General features: G+C 41.1%; 1 protein-coding gene across 23 annotated transcripts in view; it reads right to left on the bottom strand.

Annotated features, from left to right (window-relative positions):
* Positions 1 to 17,555, bottom strand: part of ESRRG (estrogen related receptor gamma) — a 408,303-nt gene that overhangs the window by 327,299 nt on the left and 63,449 nt on the right. For 3 of the 23 annotated variants that reach the window (XM_087774083.1, XM_087774084.1, XM_087774085.1), the window contains 2 exons: positions 1,806 to 1,899; positions 936 to 1,075 (listed from right to left, as the gene is read on the bottom strand). The exons of the other annotated variants lie outside the window; for them this stretch is intronic. In XM_087774083.1, coding sequence (XP_087630209.1) covers positions 936 to 1,004 — 69 coding nt within the window. In that variant the 5' untranslated portion in view covers positions 1,005 to 1,075; positions 1,806 to 1,899. The remainder of the gene's footprint in view (positions 1 to 935; positions 1,076 to 1,805; positions 1,900 to 17,555) is intronic. 23 annotated transcript variants of the gene reach the window in all.

Genomic DNA, 17,555 nt, shown 5'->3' with positions numbered 1-17,555 from the left:
TGCATAAGTACTATGCCATTTATCTTGTTGAGTCTTCCCCCATATACTGTCCCAGCTCATATCCCAATCCCCACGTTCTTTGCCATTACCTGCCTATGGGATGGAATGAACTACACATTCCCTGATGAAAACACAGACACTCAAGAGCTACTAGAAGGAAGACGATTACTCAGATCACTGGGACAACAGCTACGGAGTAGAGAGCCAGAACAAAGCAGCTGGCAGAGAGAAAAAGCATTTAAGTAGCAAATCTGCATCCCTTAGCCCAGAGGCTTAATGCATGGTATGGGTTTAATACTAACCATGTTTGGCACAAGACTGAGTACAGAACCTTTGCTCAGAACCAGCAAATAATTAACTGTTAGACATTAAATGCAGAGCTATAGTATACATTCTGCTCCGCTGGCTTTACACCTAGGTCTGCCAAAATCTCCAGCTACGTGTGTAACAAACGGGAGCTCTCGGTGGGCTGAGTCCTCTGCTGAAAACAGATCAAACTACTGCCATTAGAAGTAACGCAGATTAAAACCAAAGAAAAATAAAGAAAGGCTGCATTAACACACACAAGAACAAATATTTTCCATGTTAAAGTAAACACTTATAAAGTTATCTAATGTACCGTTAATTAATGAAATTATTTTTTCAATCTCTCATTTCTCTTAGCCTATACAGTGAAGCTAGTTTGAGCCATTCCCAGTTAGTTTCATTTTCTTTCCTTCCCTCTTCCTCACAGGCTGCAAGCACAACACTGGAATGTTTTTATATCGTGAAAATACTTCAGTTCTCTTTCCTTTCCTACAAGAAATTCCTTTTCTATTGCTTCTGCGAGAAGTCATTTTTTAAAATCTTATTTGTTTCCTGACAATGCTCCTTTAATGAAGCGTGATCGCGCCTCTTAAGGAAATAAGCTTTCCCTTTTCTGCATGTGGTCTCACCCTGTCAGTGCTTTCATTATTTTCCTGCGCAAAGTCCTTCCCTGATGTCTTACTCGGAGCAGCACTCATTGTTCGCGGGGAGCGCGCGTTCAGCCCGTCCTGCTGCCGCCGGCTTCTTTCAGACGACCCCTCTTCTCTGTCTGGAATGGATTTTGGAAGAGATCTACCTTGAAGATAGCTTAATGTCACTTCAAACAAACAAACAAACAGACATACATTGTAAGCGCTGCCTGGGAAAGTATTACTATTGCTGCTAAATGCAGAGATAGGATGAATTTGTTTCTATATTCTGCCTCCTCCCAGACAGCCTCCTATCACTCAGAGAAGTGTACTTGTTTTCAGAAGAGACAGTATGCGATGCTTTGCCTAAGGAAAAGGGAGATTTACCCTGCACCACGGTTCTCAAATGAGGTCCCTTTTCCTTGAGTACCAAATCGTGTTTCCTGTGACAGAGCTCAGAGAGTTCAACACGAAGGTGGCCGGTCCCAAAATCCCGGCATCAAGAGCTGCCGACCAACCCCAGGAGATCAGAGCGCCCTGCGTACTGGGCCTCCCTGAGGAACAGGCCCCGAGCAGTTGTATTTACATCATCAACTACGCCAGCAGTGGGAGAATAATGTGATTTTTGTGTAAACAATGCTTGCAAAAAGTCGTAACAACAAAAACCACACAGCAGCTACTGTGGCGAGAAGAAAATGAAACCTTTTTTAATCTATCTACATATTTAGATGGTGTCCTCTGCTGTGATAACTTAACAACTTACTGCTCGTTGAATCCTGTGCTGCAAAAAGATCTCATACGTTGAGATGTCTCACTCTTGGCTTTTTGTTATAAAGTTCACTTTTTTTTTTCCTCAGTCATCACTCTTACCTAATTTATTTTTTCCATTTCATTTCTGGCAGCTGACCTTCCTGGCAGAAACTCCGGGTGCCTGAGCAGGTATATTTCTTTTACTATGCTTTAGCTGCATGAGGAAAAACAAATGAAGGTATACATTTTTAATCACACATAGGGACATTTCAGCTATGCCAACCTGTGTTCCTTTCTTTGCTATTTATTTGCACACATTGTAGGCTGTGCTAAGACCCTCTCTGTTGTTGTTCCAGCTACAATAAAATGTGTGTGTGTTAACTTCGCAGCCATAAAGTGGACACAGGTGACGGCATCTGTGCTGCCATCTCCTGCTCTGCGCAGCCACCCATGCAGCTACAGGAACAAGACCAAGATTGGGCTTGCAGCTGTGCCAAACTGTGGGCACCGGTTGTTGCGCATCAGCTGACCCATGAAAGGGAGGCTCCTCCTGGAAATCCCATGTACTGGAAATCCATTCCACTGTTACTGCAGCTCTAAGAGTAGCTGGAATATGTTTGGCATACAGAGAGTGGTAGGAGCCATTTTAAAAGTTTGCCTGATGCTTTAAGATTTGATATTGGGCACAAAGTGTCATTCACTTCCCAGTCAAGAGGTTAAATATAGTTCCAGGGGCGATAACTAAAGTTACTACTTTCTGTGCTAATTATGCCCAATTTACACTATTCCCACTGAACTAGTCGGATCAAAAAGAAAAAAAACCCACAACTATAATTTCAGTGTTTAAGAGTGAGGCTTTTGGGTTGGAAGCCTTACAGTATTTAAGTTTTCAACAGTATTTTTATTAATGAACTCAGAGCACTGTACATCAGGAGCTAGTACCATTATTTCTGTTTTACAGTTGGGGAAACGAAACAACTCCCAGCATGGGTATGATCTTCCATATAGTTATGAGAATCCTAAAATCAAATGTGAATAAATAGCAAGAATTTCTACTGAAAAATAAACTTTATAAAAAGAATTCAAGGAATGGAAACTTAATTCCCATAGAAATGAATACGCTGTTTTTCCGATGATTCTGCTGGAAACAACATTTCTAAAATTGCTTTTGCAACCCTTTTGGGAAATCCTTTCGTGTTCTTATTTATTTAACATCAGGGAAAATATTAAATGCAGAAGTAGTAGGTAACATGCTTCATCTAGAGGAGTGTCCAGTAGACTGGAAGAGCATTTCCTCAGCGGAGGATCTCAAGTGTCTCACTGTGACACATGCTCAATTCAAAGGCCATGGCAAATCATAAAAATGCCAAACTTCCATTACATACATTAGCAGCCAAACACTAGATGAAGATATTCTGTTTCCCGGGCTCTGCCGCATAGTGCTAAACCACATTTTGCCTACCACCACCTCAAACAGCATGCCATTTGGGGCTGAATTCACCAAAAAGGTGGCAGATCTCTTTTGAGCTTCCTCCAAAGATAAACATGAGACACAACTCACAAAAAGGCATGCACAAGTGGTTTAAAAACACCCTCTCTAGCTCCCTGCCGTAGCTGCCCTACGGAGAGGGATGCGCACACCCGTGGGCTCTGCTGGGCTGCTCGGGCTTGGCTGACTCGTGCCTGCCTTTGGCCTTAGGGAGCTTGGCTCTCCCTTTGCAGGCTCCTGATGCTGCCCTGGGCTTTGCCAGTCTCCTTGGCCTTTGCCTTTTATCAGTTTAATGAATGTGCATGAACACACCGCCTAGTTCATTCTTGTTTGTTGTAAAATATTGGCTGTTACTTGCATCGGACTTTGCAGCTTTTCATGAAGAGCTTTTCACTCTCCTCCCTCTCCTTTTATACGTACCTTTGATCACACAGATTATTGGCAAGTTTGACAATTAAAGGCTTATCACTGAGAAGGCAACTCAATGTCCATTTAGATGAAGTGGGGCAGTAACACCTTTCCAAACACACATCTTAGACTGGTGAATCTCACTGCACCAAGTACCCTAAATATGCAAAGCCTTGGTGATCTGGACCTCTGTCATCTTAGGCCTCATGTTACAACACTTAAGTGAAGCTCTAAACTCTTCTAAAGAAGAACTTATTGAGGAAAAGGTGCTGATGTACTATTCCATGTAGAGACAATATAAGGCCTGGCTATTGCATGAACGCATATCTTTACTGTGAAAAACAGCTGGCTCCACAAAGTTGTCTTTTCAGGAGCCCATGCTTGGTTTGCAATACAATACCAACGACAGCTTTGTTCTCATTAAAAAGAACCTGTACTTGAAATATCCATCCCACAAAGCGCAGCATTTGGCTGGAGTCAAAGGAAGCATCTATATATCTAAAAGCTGGAGAAGAATTTATTCATCTGTTATAAACTGTAATCGTGAGAATCCAGCTGCTCCCCAACCCTGAAAATGTCTAAACCCAATATGTTTTCCAGCTTCTGACTTGAAGGACACACAGGTCCACAGAACCTTAGAGCTGCATCTCTACTGACAGCCCAGGTTATCTCTCTGCAAAGGACTGGACCATGTAACATGCAATGTGCACCAAAACCTATCTAGGAGCCATAAACGACCTCTGCCTAAGTCCCTAAGCAGCAATATCCATGGTGTCAGGCTAAAGCAAGCACTCATCAGCAGGGTCAGAATTTGCTCCCATGCAGAAAACAACTCAGTACTGCTAGTGTCCCAAGACATCCTCCTGTTCCTCTTGCGAGAACTTGTTTCATGTAAAATAAAACTCAGAAACAATATCTTTCATCAGTTGCTCTCCCTTCTCCCTAAGGCAGGAGGGTGCTCCGAGTCAGCACAGTCTGTTCCTAGATATCTGAGCGCTCCTCTGTGAAATGCCAAATTGGCACATAAATGCTAAGCACCATCACTGGACTGACCTGTAAGGTCTTTATTACCTTTGGAGTCAGGGACTTGGTCTAGTATTTCTGGGTGGTCCGTAATTACTTTTTAAGTTATTGTCTTTACTGTGGCATCTGCTGTAGCATTTAAAATAAGTTTATGGGTAAAACACATAGAACACAATTCTGAGTTAGACATTGTTCCATCTTATTTACATACCTTCCATCCTACCACATATCAGGTATCACCTTTTATTTCTTGGATTATCATACAAACTTCTTGAGTACTCAATGTTTCCTTCACTGTTTTATCACATGCCACATAGTCTTCAGGACATGAGGTGCTAACTACCTACACAATCACAGTCTCAGTGTGGATTGTCTTGCTTTAATAGAGAAATAAAATGATATAAGGTCGTAAGCTAAGACTATCATAAAGTGCATTGCAGGTACCCTATACTTAAATACTCCCATGATGCCTCTTAACTCCAAGTGAGGCAATTTGCCTAATGCCCATAGAAGTGACACAATTAATTCCCCTTCCTTAAATAATCCTAACCTTTCCTCTCTAATGTGCCTCTCTAAAAAGAATGTTTTCTAAAATAAAACAAATTTTTAGAAAACCATATCCTTAAAATCCTTAGCATTAGAAATACCGGGAGTCTAAAAAGAAATTTAGAAAATCCTTCTTTCATTGTGTTCAGATAACCACTGGAGACCCCCTTCTCTCTGAAATGGAGACCAAACCCCACAGCAGTATAATGAGCACTGTAAATACACTCGGCAGACTGCATGAAAGTGGCCTCAGCCATAAACAGCAACCTCAGCATCTTTCTGTTCACGTTTCCTGCTAAATACTTGCAAAGGAACCAACAACCTCCAAATTAGTCCTTAAGATTTGAACCTTTCTGTCCCGATAGCACAGCGCTTCTGTGTTACTCATCAGTCTGGCATTTTGCACATCTTTTGATCATAGGCTAGGTGGAAGAGGGGCCATGAGCATCACCTGTAGCTAAGAGGGAGTTATAATTTCAAAAAACGTGTTTGAAGCACTTTCCGGAGGGAAAGCATTTGCAGGTTTAGGACTATCACGTAATGCAACATACTTCCCATGTGCCCAAGAGCATGGTCCTCATGTAGTACAGTTAGAAAGTTGTAAATACAGTACTTATTCATTAGTCATATGTTCAAAAAACAAGGAAACCAAAAACTACCTCTCTGTACTGAATTGTACAAACCCAACCTAAAAAAAACAGTACCATCATCTTCTGCAGGAAGAGTTTTTGGTGTATCAAGCAAAATATTTTCCAGTTGGATCACTGCCTCTCAGCGTTTACTACAAATGTCAGCTACTGCAGAAAGAAAACCAAAATTTCTTCTAGAAAAAAATTAGGAAGCATTATAAAAGCTATACTGGTATCTCAATGAGAGTTGTTTCACACAAGAAAGAGGAAAAAATCTGAGTTATTTCACCTGAAAATTAAACACGAAGTCCCCTAATCAGTAAGTATTGGATAATAAATATATTACCTGCCATTTTACTCAGTGAAAAGGACGAGAAAAGGAAATTAGAGCATGTTAAGTGTACATTCACACTTGCTACTAGACTTCACATATGGGAACTGCATGATAGTTGCAAAGTTAAAGTTAACAGTAGGGTCACTACTTTTGGAAATGGAATTATTCTCACTGTATAACTTATTATTAAACAGTATAAACTACGCCTGGCATGTGCAATCACTAGTTCAAAACGATGAGCAAAACACAGGGATTTTATGGTATAAACTAACATTAGTTCCGCTGCTGCCATGGTAAGTTTTGCCACCAGCTTCAGCCAGTGTACCATCTGCCCTCAGATTTTGATAGAAATGAAATTGCAGCAGTCTACCAAACCCGCATGAATGCTGATTCTTTCCAAGGTCTTTTACTGGATAGAGTTTTTATTTCAGATGAGCAAACCATCTGTTTTTCTTTTGACCCACTGGTAAGCAAACTGGGAACACACCACCTTCTCACAGCCATGATTCTTAAACAGATCACCATCAAGTCACAGAAAATGGGGCTAGGAGTGTTAAGATGTCTTGATGCCTTTTGTCCTCCTCTGCACCTCCAGGCAGGACCATCTATTCCTGTTTCTGAAAAACTTCCAACAAAAGAAATGCCACAACATCCTGAGTTGCCTTTTTCTGGTGTTTTGTTTTATCCACCGTAGAAGGTCATTCCTAGTACCTAATCTGAATTTTGTTTGGTTCCGTTTAACAAATTACTTCCCATACCCTCCCATTTCTCTCCATGGAGATGGAGAATAAATTACTGACTTTCTTTTCCACCAGTCTTTTCTATTATTACAGCCTGTCGCCATGTTATCCCTCAGACATCTCTTTTTCAGCCCGAGCACCCCCACTATTGTCTGTGTTTCCTGACAGGCCACGTTTCCTCGGTCTCTTATCACCCTCATTGCTTTCCCTTTGGACTTTCTCCAAACTCTCTGCAGCTTATTTGGGGTGTGCTGCCCAAATCTGCGCTTAAAGGTATAGCTTAGTTCCTACCAAAGCTGTGAGAAGCAGAAGGCACTCCATACTCCCCACAGGCTGTATTTTGTATTACATCTTCAGCACTTGCTATCAAGAAAACCTCTTAATTTCAACGTGAACCAAAGCTGTGAGGAGCAGAAGTCACTCCATACTCCTCACAGGCTATATTTTGTATTACATCTTCAGCACTTGTTATCGTGAAAAGCTCTTAATTTCAACATGAACATTTCCTCTGCCAGCTTCACAACTATTCTTAATTAACTGGAACCTTTAACATTGTAAACAGCATTAAATTAGAAGAAGTCATACTTAATTGGTTGTCCTCACTTAGCCTACACCCCAAAACGACAGAACGTTTCAGGGTTACTACCGGAAATATGTAAACACAGGCATGCACACGCAGCCCAAGTACAATTAACAGAGACTTAATCTAATCTGTATTCAGATGTGGATGTACAGAGATAAATAATCTACAGATATAATATAAACACCCACACACTGAGTAGGTCTGTAACTGAGAGGTTTATCTACGTGATTAAGAATACCACAACTTTTCCACTGCCAAAAAGAGGGAAAAAAATAAATTAGATATCTAAATATAACCACAGCTAAAATCCCATTCCCTTCTTTTATAGTCCTGAGTCTAGATAAATGTATATGTGGAAGAGATCATATCTACTTTAGCGTGTCACACTGCCTGTTCCTCCTCCATGCAAACAGGTCCAACTCCTCTGAAGTCAGTCAAAACACATATATAATGTAAATACGTGTGTGTGTGTGCGCGCGCGCGCATGTGTGTGTAAACCCAGGGTAAATGGGAGCAGAATAAGGCCCCTTGTTGGCTCAGGTCTCGCAGGTAGTTGTGATAATAGAAAACCAAGAAAACTAATATACTGTAGTTACCTACTATGCAATAATTATCATGTAATTATACTGTAATTACAGTACCTGATTATTGATGTACTGTAAAATAAACTGTTATCAAGTTTTTTTGCTGTTCACTTCTATTTACAGTCATCTCTGATAAAGATTAAGCCTCCCCAAAAATGCATGATAAAGCTTCTTATCACAGGTTTTAATGCCTCTAATAACTACTGTAATTCTGTGTGATTTAGTGCTTTGAATAATCCACCAGGATTTTTCTCTAGATCTTTAAAAGGATTGTAATGTGTACAGAGGTGTCGTAGTGATTAAATTTACAGGACACTTACCAAAACAGTGATAAGAAGGGATGTTTAATTAACACATGTACACGTTGTTCAACTGTACTATCATGCAAAAATGGAAAGACCTGAATGAGACCCCTATTTTCCTTTCAAAATGTTAAAAAAAATTAAACAAAGGATTATCCTTACTATACAATATAGGAGCAGACATTCTGAGGGCAACAGCATATCCGGGCAGCATCTGAGAGCGGTACCAGCCTAGCGTTGCGTAGCGGTTAGAGCCAAGGTCCTGGTACCAGTTGGACATCTCAGAGCAAATGGAAAAAGTAAGTCACGTATGACAGTACATGGGAATTCATCAGCTGAGTTTGGAGATGTCGTTCCTTTGGCTAGTGGGTAGTTCAAGGACATTGCAGTTCTCTTCAGCTATAATGCCTGAAAATACCAATGCTTTTAGGGCTCAGACTTCATGATAGAAGTCACTGCAGAAAACCAGCTGAAGGTTACCTTATCAGATGTTTCTGAACTCCACGTCTCAGAAAGGCACACAGGTGCTCTAGAAAAATCCCTTTCCCCTCCCTCAGAAGAGTTACTTAATGGCCAAGGCTATCCCTTATTATCCCTAAGTAAATTTAAGTTAAGCAACAAAGTGCCCCAGCAGACTAAGTCCCAACAGAAAAGAGCAACAGAGTCAACCATATAGCGGGCGGTGGAAGAGAACCTTTATCTCTCTAAGGATGCTTTCCACTTTAACTTCTACTGACACTTTGTCCACTGTGATGCTGACAAAAAAAAAAAGTGATAGAGAGATCTAAAGGTGTTATCATACACGATCAAAAGACGAAAAAGAAAAGTCAAGAAGCTCATGCAACCCATATTCCCACTGGGGAAATACCCTTTTTAATATTAGAATTGTTTGTGCTTTGAAATGGAAATCCCAACATCTGCAAGTGCATGCAGCTGAAGTAGAGTTCACTCCTGCATGGGCAAGTGCCAGGCAGTAACAGGGCACGAGAACAGGCTTTGGCTCCATGAACGGAAACATAAACCTCTCCTTTGTAAAAATGATTCATAATGATCTCAAAGGCCTCCTGGTTTAGTATGGAAGATGAGTGCCACTGTTTTCTTTAGAATGAATCCCACGTATTTTGTATCACAGTCCTGGCACAGGGCTGCAAAGATGAAATCATTCCTTGACCATCATTGTGCATGCCTGCTCTGATCTGCAGTGCTACGCGGGGGCACACAAATACTGGAAATGGTGTAACTGCATTATTACTGTGCTCTGTACAGGCTTTTATACCCTGGTTCTCAGCAAGATTAATTATTCTAAAAGAAGCCTCACACTACTGCAATTATCCTGCTCCCAAAACCTGAGTTACATCATCTAGGACACTGTGCTTTGCCATTCAGGCACATCCTGAATGCGCAGCTTTATTTTTTGCAACAAAGATTTTTACTGGGGGGATGCAGGGAAAGTTAACAGGAACAAGCTCAGAGACCATGAACAAGGCAGAACACTTAAATATAACAGGGATAGGGAGTAGGTACTGAGGGTGTCAAGAATCACGTGCTCCTGAGTCTGGCTATTTCTTTACCTGGCACGCAGGACTGCTTACCTGCGTAATCCTTTCTCTGCAGCAGGTAAAGGTGTGGGAACTTCCTTCCTCCTTTGCTGGCAGTGTTAACTGAGCAGCATGGGGAGGGAGACTACGGGAGGAATTTATTTCTCATCTCTATCATCAATAAATTACTAAGGCAGCTTTCAGGACTCTCAGAGGGTGTTTGAAACATACACCCCTTTGGCTGGGGTACGTACGCTCTGCATGGGCTAGCGTACGTGCTGCCCTCTTGCATAAGGCTGCAGTCTTTCTATAGGAGAAGAACTGACTTTTTAAATAAAACATACAAGTTTCTCCTGTAACACAGCCTCCTATTCTGAGCTCCAAAGAAAGGTAGCACACTATTTTACAGTCCAGAAGGAAAACTGTGGGCGTAAGACTCAAAGGTTACCTTTCAAGAAGAGGATCCTACACTACCTATATTACTACTATTATTACAAGCATAGAGCTTGTAGAGAGAGGCTGAAACTCCCAAAGAAATGAACTAGTCATCCCCTTTAGAGTTTGTGCTAAACATCTGAAGTACATCAGTAATGCATACAAAACTTGCCTTACAGTAGGACTGGCAACAAACCTGAGAATCAGTGCAAGTTTATCAAACAGCAAGTACATCATCCAGACCAACTTGCAGGTGAAACTGAAATGGATTTAAATCCAACTCTTCCCTTCCTGGGAGAGAATTTACAGTAGTAAACATTATTTAATGTCCCATTTAAGGGAGACATTGACAAATAAGAAAAAATAGCATCTCCTCAGTGACTCAGAAATTAGCAGAGCAGCCTTAGTCACTTTCACTCTCTCTCATGAGTTAATCAGACATTTTTCCAACATTTCCATATATGCCTGTTCTTTCCTTCTGTGCCCAGGAGAACTACGAGCTACTTCTGAATGTGATGTTAATCATATTTTTGTTACGTTTCAGCATTAGATGGAGAACAATTAGATTTGCAGCTGAGAAAAAGGGGCAGGGGGAGGAAAAAATAAGAAAGAAAGAAAGAAAAGCTGCCGCCTCTTCAGCCAAATGACTCAGAGATGGTACATCATCATCTTCAGACCTCAGAAACCAATGATTTGTGAAATCTTCAGAAATGTCGATGATATAGCTAACCGCATGGAGGGTGGTTTTAATCTCAGGTAAACCGATCTGATATAACTCCCCCTGTGTACTAAGCCATCCACCATCTTGAATTTTATCATTAAAAAAGTCCAATATTTACCTAAGCGTCTCCAGCTTGCTTCCCCTGAAAGAAACTTGCCTTACCTTTCTAATCCTCTCTCTGGTCTTTGCCTTGGTAAAGAGACAGATGTCATACAAGGCAACTGAACGTATTTCACCGGGATATGTAGGCCACATCCTTCGTTATTACAGAAACAAAAATATGCTTGTTTTGATCTAACTACGTGTATTTAAAGAATTACCAGCAGAACATAAAACGAAGCAAAGAGCTCTATTTAAGGTCTGGGTGTTCCAGCTATTTTTACCGAAGCTGCCACAGATTTCAATGGAAGCGTTGCATGCTGAATGGCGAAAGGAAACGGCTCCCAGACCGGAGTTAACCTGGAGTTGTCTACAAACGAAAAGATGCTCACCCTATGGAAAGCATATGCAAGCTGAATTGCATATGTTAAATTACAGACATCTGCACTTTGGCAGAATTTGGACAATGACTCACATATTTAATTATGTAAAAATTTCAAACGGGGCAAACTCCACTGTAGTGACTCACATTAGTGCTACCACATGATCTTCTGATAACTACATCAGTATATAACTCATGTCTCTGCTGCACAGAGTTTCTACAAAGAGAATGACGTATTACCTGACTAGCATTAAAAGGACTCCATGTTCCCAGCAATGACTGGTACATTAAGTAATGCTTCAGAAAGTAGTACATAGTACACTGAGGCTTTTTTTCCCCTTGACACAAAACTACATATCCTCTAATGACAATAATTCACTGTCATTCAAAAATCAATTTTCTGTTTGTGTTTTATTTCTTTAAATTTATAGAGTTGTGGGGAAAGATTCCAAAGTAGAAACTTACATCATTTCCTTTTCCCAAGAAGAATTATGGTGCTGCAGAACTCCTTCAGCTTCCAATCCAAGATGCTCCCACCCTGTCCTTACATGAGTGGCAAACACACCCTCAATACGTTCAAGCACAAAACCTTCTGCCCAGGGCTGGCAGTAAGGGTACCAGGCAGTTTCTCATGTTTTGCTTCAAAGACATTCTTGGACTTTTCCCTGTTACCTCCTGCACTTTTCAACATAGGTTTGGTTTGCTTGGTTATCAGAATGAACTGGTTATGCGTCTTAGGTCAGGATAACAGGACTGATGACCTTGACATGTCCACTGTGAAGAAAAGCTATCCTGCATTATTTGCCTCAGATTCTAAGAAGCAGCAAAACACTGTATTACTTACTTCAACATTGTTAAGAAAAGGGGGGATCCTTTGCTGATGTGTATTATGTCCCTTTTCTGAGCTCTCAGAGTTGCTGTGTTTGTATCCTGGAGTACCACTGCATTACACTCCCATTAAGTATTTGAAAAAGGGGCGTCCACTACAAGGCTTTCTAAACACCCTTTTCAGGCTTACTGAACACCCTGGCAGGACCCTTAAGTAACAAAGAGATACACAAAAGGCATTTTCACTACAAAAGGAATGTATTAATGCCACAAATATGGCCTTTGCTAATGCCAGATGCTGACTATAGGTGTGGATGAGGAGCATGATGAATGGGATGACGAGGAGAAAGCAATCTGAATTGTGCAATTAGTTATGTTATGTTTGTGCAATGTTTTGCATAACAATTATAGGCCACTGGTGGACCAGTGATCCCAAATGACAGCCTTCCAAAGGAGTTCAAACAGCTAGGGAAGCCACTGTACCTTTTGACCAACTACTTTAGAAGGCTAATAAAAAATGTAAATGATCTCAAGTGGCCTTTGGATGGCTTAAGTGTGATGTTGGGCTTGGATGCCCAAGTGCAATGTGCTTTCTCCAGATGAGAGTGGTAAGAAGTAGCAACTGTAGAGGATGCCCCAAGGGAATTCCCCGAGGCAGTGCGGTGCTAAAAGGTATGGGAGTGAAGTCTGGCCTCTGAGCAACAGAGCTGATAGGAAGTGATTGAAGGTGTTGGGACCAGTGTGTGTAATGAATGGGCTGGATCAAAAAACAATGAGCAAGAGAAGAGGATCCATAGTATGTTCCTTTTCTTTCCTAGCATCTACCAAAGAGAAAAAAGCATCCTGATTATTCTATACCCTCTCATTCCACCTTTCACTTATTTTCTTTTTCAAAGTACAATTTAACTTTTTTTTTTCTAAGGGTTCACATGAAAGTTAGATTTAAAATTGGAATCCAGATTAAAGCTCACTGTTACAACTGTTCCTGGAGGTAGAGGTACACTGCCCAGAATGTGATAATAACGTGAGTGTCGAGTGATCATCTGCTCATAATCGACCTTCTGAGCACACAAGAGTTCATTTCATTCTCGGTATCACCCCAGGGATCCACACCAGTCACAGCTGGTGCAAAGAGATATAAGACATACTGCCCCTTTGGCTCCAGGATTATTCAATTCACAGGTTAGCGCTGCTAGGGAGCAGCAGAGATGCCCTCACATGCCACTTAAAGGTGTTAAATTGGCACACATCATAGTTGCCCTGGTCCTCCTCTCAGAGAAGAATTTAGGTCCTTTGGAACATGCTATCCACCATGACAAAATTTGCCACTGACATTTGAAGAGTAGGTTAATGAACAGAAAGAAAGAAAGAAAAAAAAAAAAAAAAAAGAGTGGAGAGACAAGGTAAGACCTGTGCTTAAACCTTTATTCACACAGGATACCCTTAGGTCAGACTCACCGTTGCCTTTCAAATATGATGCTAGAACACACTGGGAATTCCGTTTTTAAATAGTCCGCTCACCCCTTACTCCAATAAATAGTTGCACCTTGCAAGCGTATAGCGCTGCTAAGTCAAGCTGTTTAGCAAAGACATTCACTTCTGCACAGAAACTCAGCCCACGTGGTGCAGGAGAGCACAGCAGTGTGCTGTGACCCAGCTCTCAGCCAAGGGGATGAAGAAGACATCAGAACCAAAGAACAGGGCAGATACCATTTTTGCTATACCCCAGTAAAAGCATCCACCCAGTTCATTGGCTTTAATGTTTTGACTGGAAGTGGGAATAGTTTTTTAAAGCCTATTTTATCCAGTGAGAGAAGAAAAAGGGTATTACATGACTTTGCACCTTGGATGCTGTTTGTAGAGGAGCCTTAAGTCACAGCTGGACTCCTACAAATTATTTACTATTGCAAACTGATATCGAATATACAACTTGAGGCAGAATCACAGAGAGCGGGCTTCTATGTACACAGAACTAAGCTTCACATTCAGTCACATCTCTTCCAACTGACTGCAAGCATCTCTACAGTAAATATCAAGGCTCAAACACCCATTGGAAATTCATTAGCAAGCACAGCAAACAGCACTCCTGAAAACAGCATCATTCCATCCAGTGCAATGAGACATGCCCCACTATATTGTATGTTCAAAGAGGGAAGGGCAATCCTCTTCTAAACCTAGCTTCTCATGAACCTGAAACCAATCACACATTCCCTTTATAACAGCCATCTCTTTCGGTGCTGCCCTACAAAATCTACATCGTATCACCACCACCTTAAAGGTCGGCTGCGGTATTTCAATAAATAGAGAAACCGTGGTTTCCTTAAACCACTTGAATTCCTCTTGCTGCAGTCATTTTGGTTCTCTTCTATTGGTCTTGCTTAGCTCACTTTCATATGAATGTCAAATTTTGCATTTGCTGTGTGCTGTCATCTAGACTCCCGCTGTAAAACAGTTTGTTTTTCCCCCAGTTGGTGCACCAGATTAGCATCCCCCCTCTTCCCCCTCCAGTACAGAATGTAATTAAAGATCATGGGAAAATAACCCGCACACACACACGAGTCAAAGTTAGAGAATTTCAGGTTTGGTTTTGCTTTCCAATTTTACATGCTCCACTTCACTTCTGTATATAAAGAGAAATATAAATGGCTTTGGTCATTGGATATCTATTAACTCCTTGTGCATCAGATCCTGTGAGGCAGAGATGACAGCAAGATCCACAGCAGCTTATGAGCACAAGCCCATGCCTTGCAGAATAGCACCCAATTCACGAAAAATTTGCCCAAATGGTTCTCTCTCCGCTTACTGCACAATGGTTATGAAACGTAAGCCAGAACCTGTCTCTATGTTGATAATGTACAGGGAGATGTTTCATGACCTGGATGAAATTTTTCATCCAAGAAGCCTGCCAGGATGATCACTTTGATAGCCTCGAAGCAGAAGAACCACTTGGGCCTGCAAAGGCCAGGACTGGAGGCGCAGTGGCACAGCTGGTTTAAAGCAGAGGTTGTTTTGTGAGTCCTCACTGCAGCAGTGGCACCTCCACCTCAGGTCTTCTGGTGTTAGGATGGAAACAACTGAGACCTTACTGTCTTTGGCTGTGGGGCTGAATGTCACCAGAAGAAAAATTAACTGCTTCTTAATTTAAAAAAAAAAAAAATGCTTAAACTGCTTCTACAGCAGGGATAAAAATATCATCAAATTGCCATTTCTCATCACAAGAGTAAGGAACAGGCAACTGTTGATCTTCAGTGTCTTCTGACAGGTTCTGGAAAGGAAAAAACCCACCAGGTCATCTTCCACCGTGAAGGCAGGTGGTGGTGGGGAGGCAACTCAGGATCCACATCCCAAGGTCTACCACAGCTAAATCATATTGCAGTTTGTCTCCTTTTTTAAAAGGAGAGAGAGGGTAACAGAGGTCACTGAAAAAGATGATGTTCGTGCCACATCATCTGACACACAGTGTCACACAGACAGAATTTATGACTTGCCCAACCTGAACAACATTGTCCGTGGTGGATTTCTAGGAAATAAACCCAGATATTGTGATGCTTGCTTAACTACAAAATTCCTCCCTCTCCCTCAGACAGGGAAGAAAGTAGATGTTCACCTTTACTGATGTTCTACTGTAATTATTTTTTATGGCGATTCTCCTCCATTAGTTAGAGGATCATAATGGAACAAATAGAAAAATGACCTCAAGCCTGAGTATTCTGCATTGTAATCTAAATTAAACTAGCATTACAAATCTGTTTACATATCTCAGTTGAGCTATGCAGTTTCAAAAGTTACTTGCTGAACGTAAACATGTCTCCTGATGCTACATTACCAACTATATGCAGTAAAATATATTCTAATGTAATATAATAAAACTGAAAAACCAATAGATGTTACTATTTATTGAGAAATTGGACAAAAAATAGCTTATTGTCAGTTTTTAAAGACTGGAAATCAATAGATGATGAAAGGTTGTATTTTTTTCTTACTATTAGACTGTTGACTCCAGCAATAAGTGAGATATGGATTACAACTAGGGGAGTAAAGAACTGGTGAGACATACAATTTGGAGCTTCTTGGGTTTTTTAGAAACTTAATTCCTAGTATTTATGCAGCAGCGGCCATCTTGGCACCACTGTTAATGGGCCCCAAGAGCATAGCTCCCCCATTTTGTTGACAAAGCCAGCTTTAAGTATCTTCCTGTCTTTAAGAGCATTTCTAAATTAAGGGGGCTCTTAATCAGACTTGCATCTCCTAAGGATCATGAGTAAAGGAGATCCAACTTTCACATACATTCACATCCTGCCAATGAAAAAAAAAAAATAAAAATCCTCCAACAACGTAATGAAACTCCAGCTATTGCAGTCCCACCTCTCACGTGCCTGGATTGAGCCCACCCAGCTGAGCTGCAGAGTGGGCTCCCCAGGTCTGCGTAGTCCTCACATAGCAACAAACACAGCCCAATGCCAGACAGAAATTAGGTTAAATCAAAGGTTTGGTTTGCAAAGACCTTTAGCTTTCACGCGTTTCTGAGCCTGCTGCCCTTCCTCACATGTGTAAGGTTTTCAACATCTGGGCACCAAGTGCAGAGGTCCCATTCGAATCTACCATCTACACGTGGCTGAGCTTTACCCTAAAGATATGGGTGAAGAGAGATCTGGAAAACAGATTTTAAGCACCTGTTTTCCCAGCAGAATTTATGCACAGGAGTCAGTTTAAAACCTGAATTTCTATATTCATTAAACAAAAAGCACACAACCGTGTAGAGGCTGAGAAGGCATTCTTGTCTCACAGTGCAAACATGTTAAAATGGAATACTAAAAGAAAATATGCAGTGATAAAAAACACTGAGCTAAACATAAACACTGCATCCAGAGTCTTTAAATAGTGATCTATGCCAACGGTTTTCCAAGTGAACCAGTAGGTATGACCAGTACATATAAACCCAAATATAGATGTTCTACCCTGACTGTATTTCTAAACTCTGGAACAGAGTTTGAAAGGATGCCAATTATAATGGGGAGTTAGGGCTGCTTTTAGGATTTATATTCTCCTTGTACATTTCATAGTCATACAGCAGCTCAAATCTTGCTAGATGGGGGGAATGCAGTAAAAGCCTATACTGCCTTCAGATACACAAATGTACTTCCCTGTGAAAGTGGACAGTGACCACTGGGCCTGGATGTGACAAGGAACTAGTAAAGCCGGCTGATGTGCTTGTGCAGTACCTGATTT

The sequence above is a fragment of the Nipponia nippon genome, unplaced genomic scaffold (genome assembly GCF_047370975.1).
Source record: "Nipponia nippon isolate SJK-2023a ecotype South Korea unplaced genomic scaffold, ASM4737097v1 scaffold_4, whole genome shotgun sequence".
Classification (NCBI taxonomy): Eukaryota; Metazoa; Chordata; class Aves; order Pelecaniformes; family Threskiornithidae; genus Nipponia; species Nipponia nippon.
The sequence above is the reverse complement of the archived record's forward strand: the minus strand, read 5'-3'. Positions and strand labels throughout refer to the sequence as shown.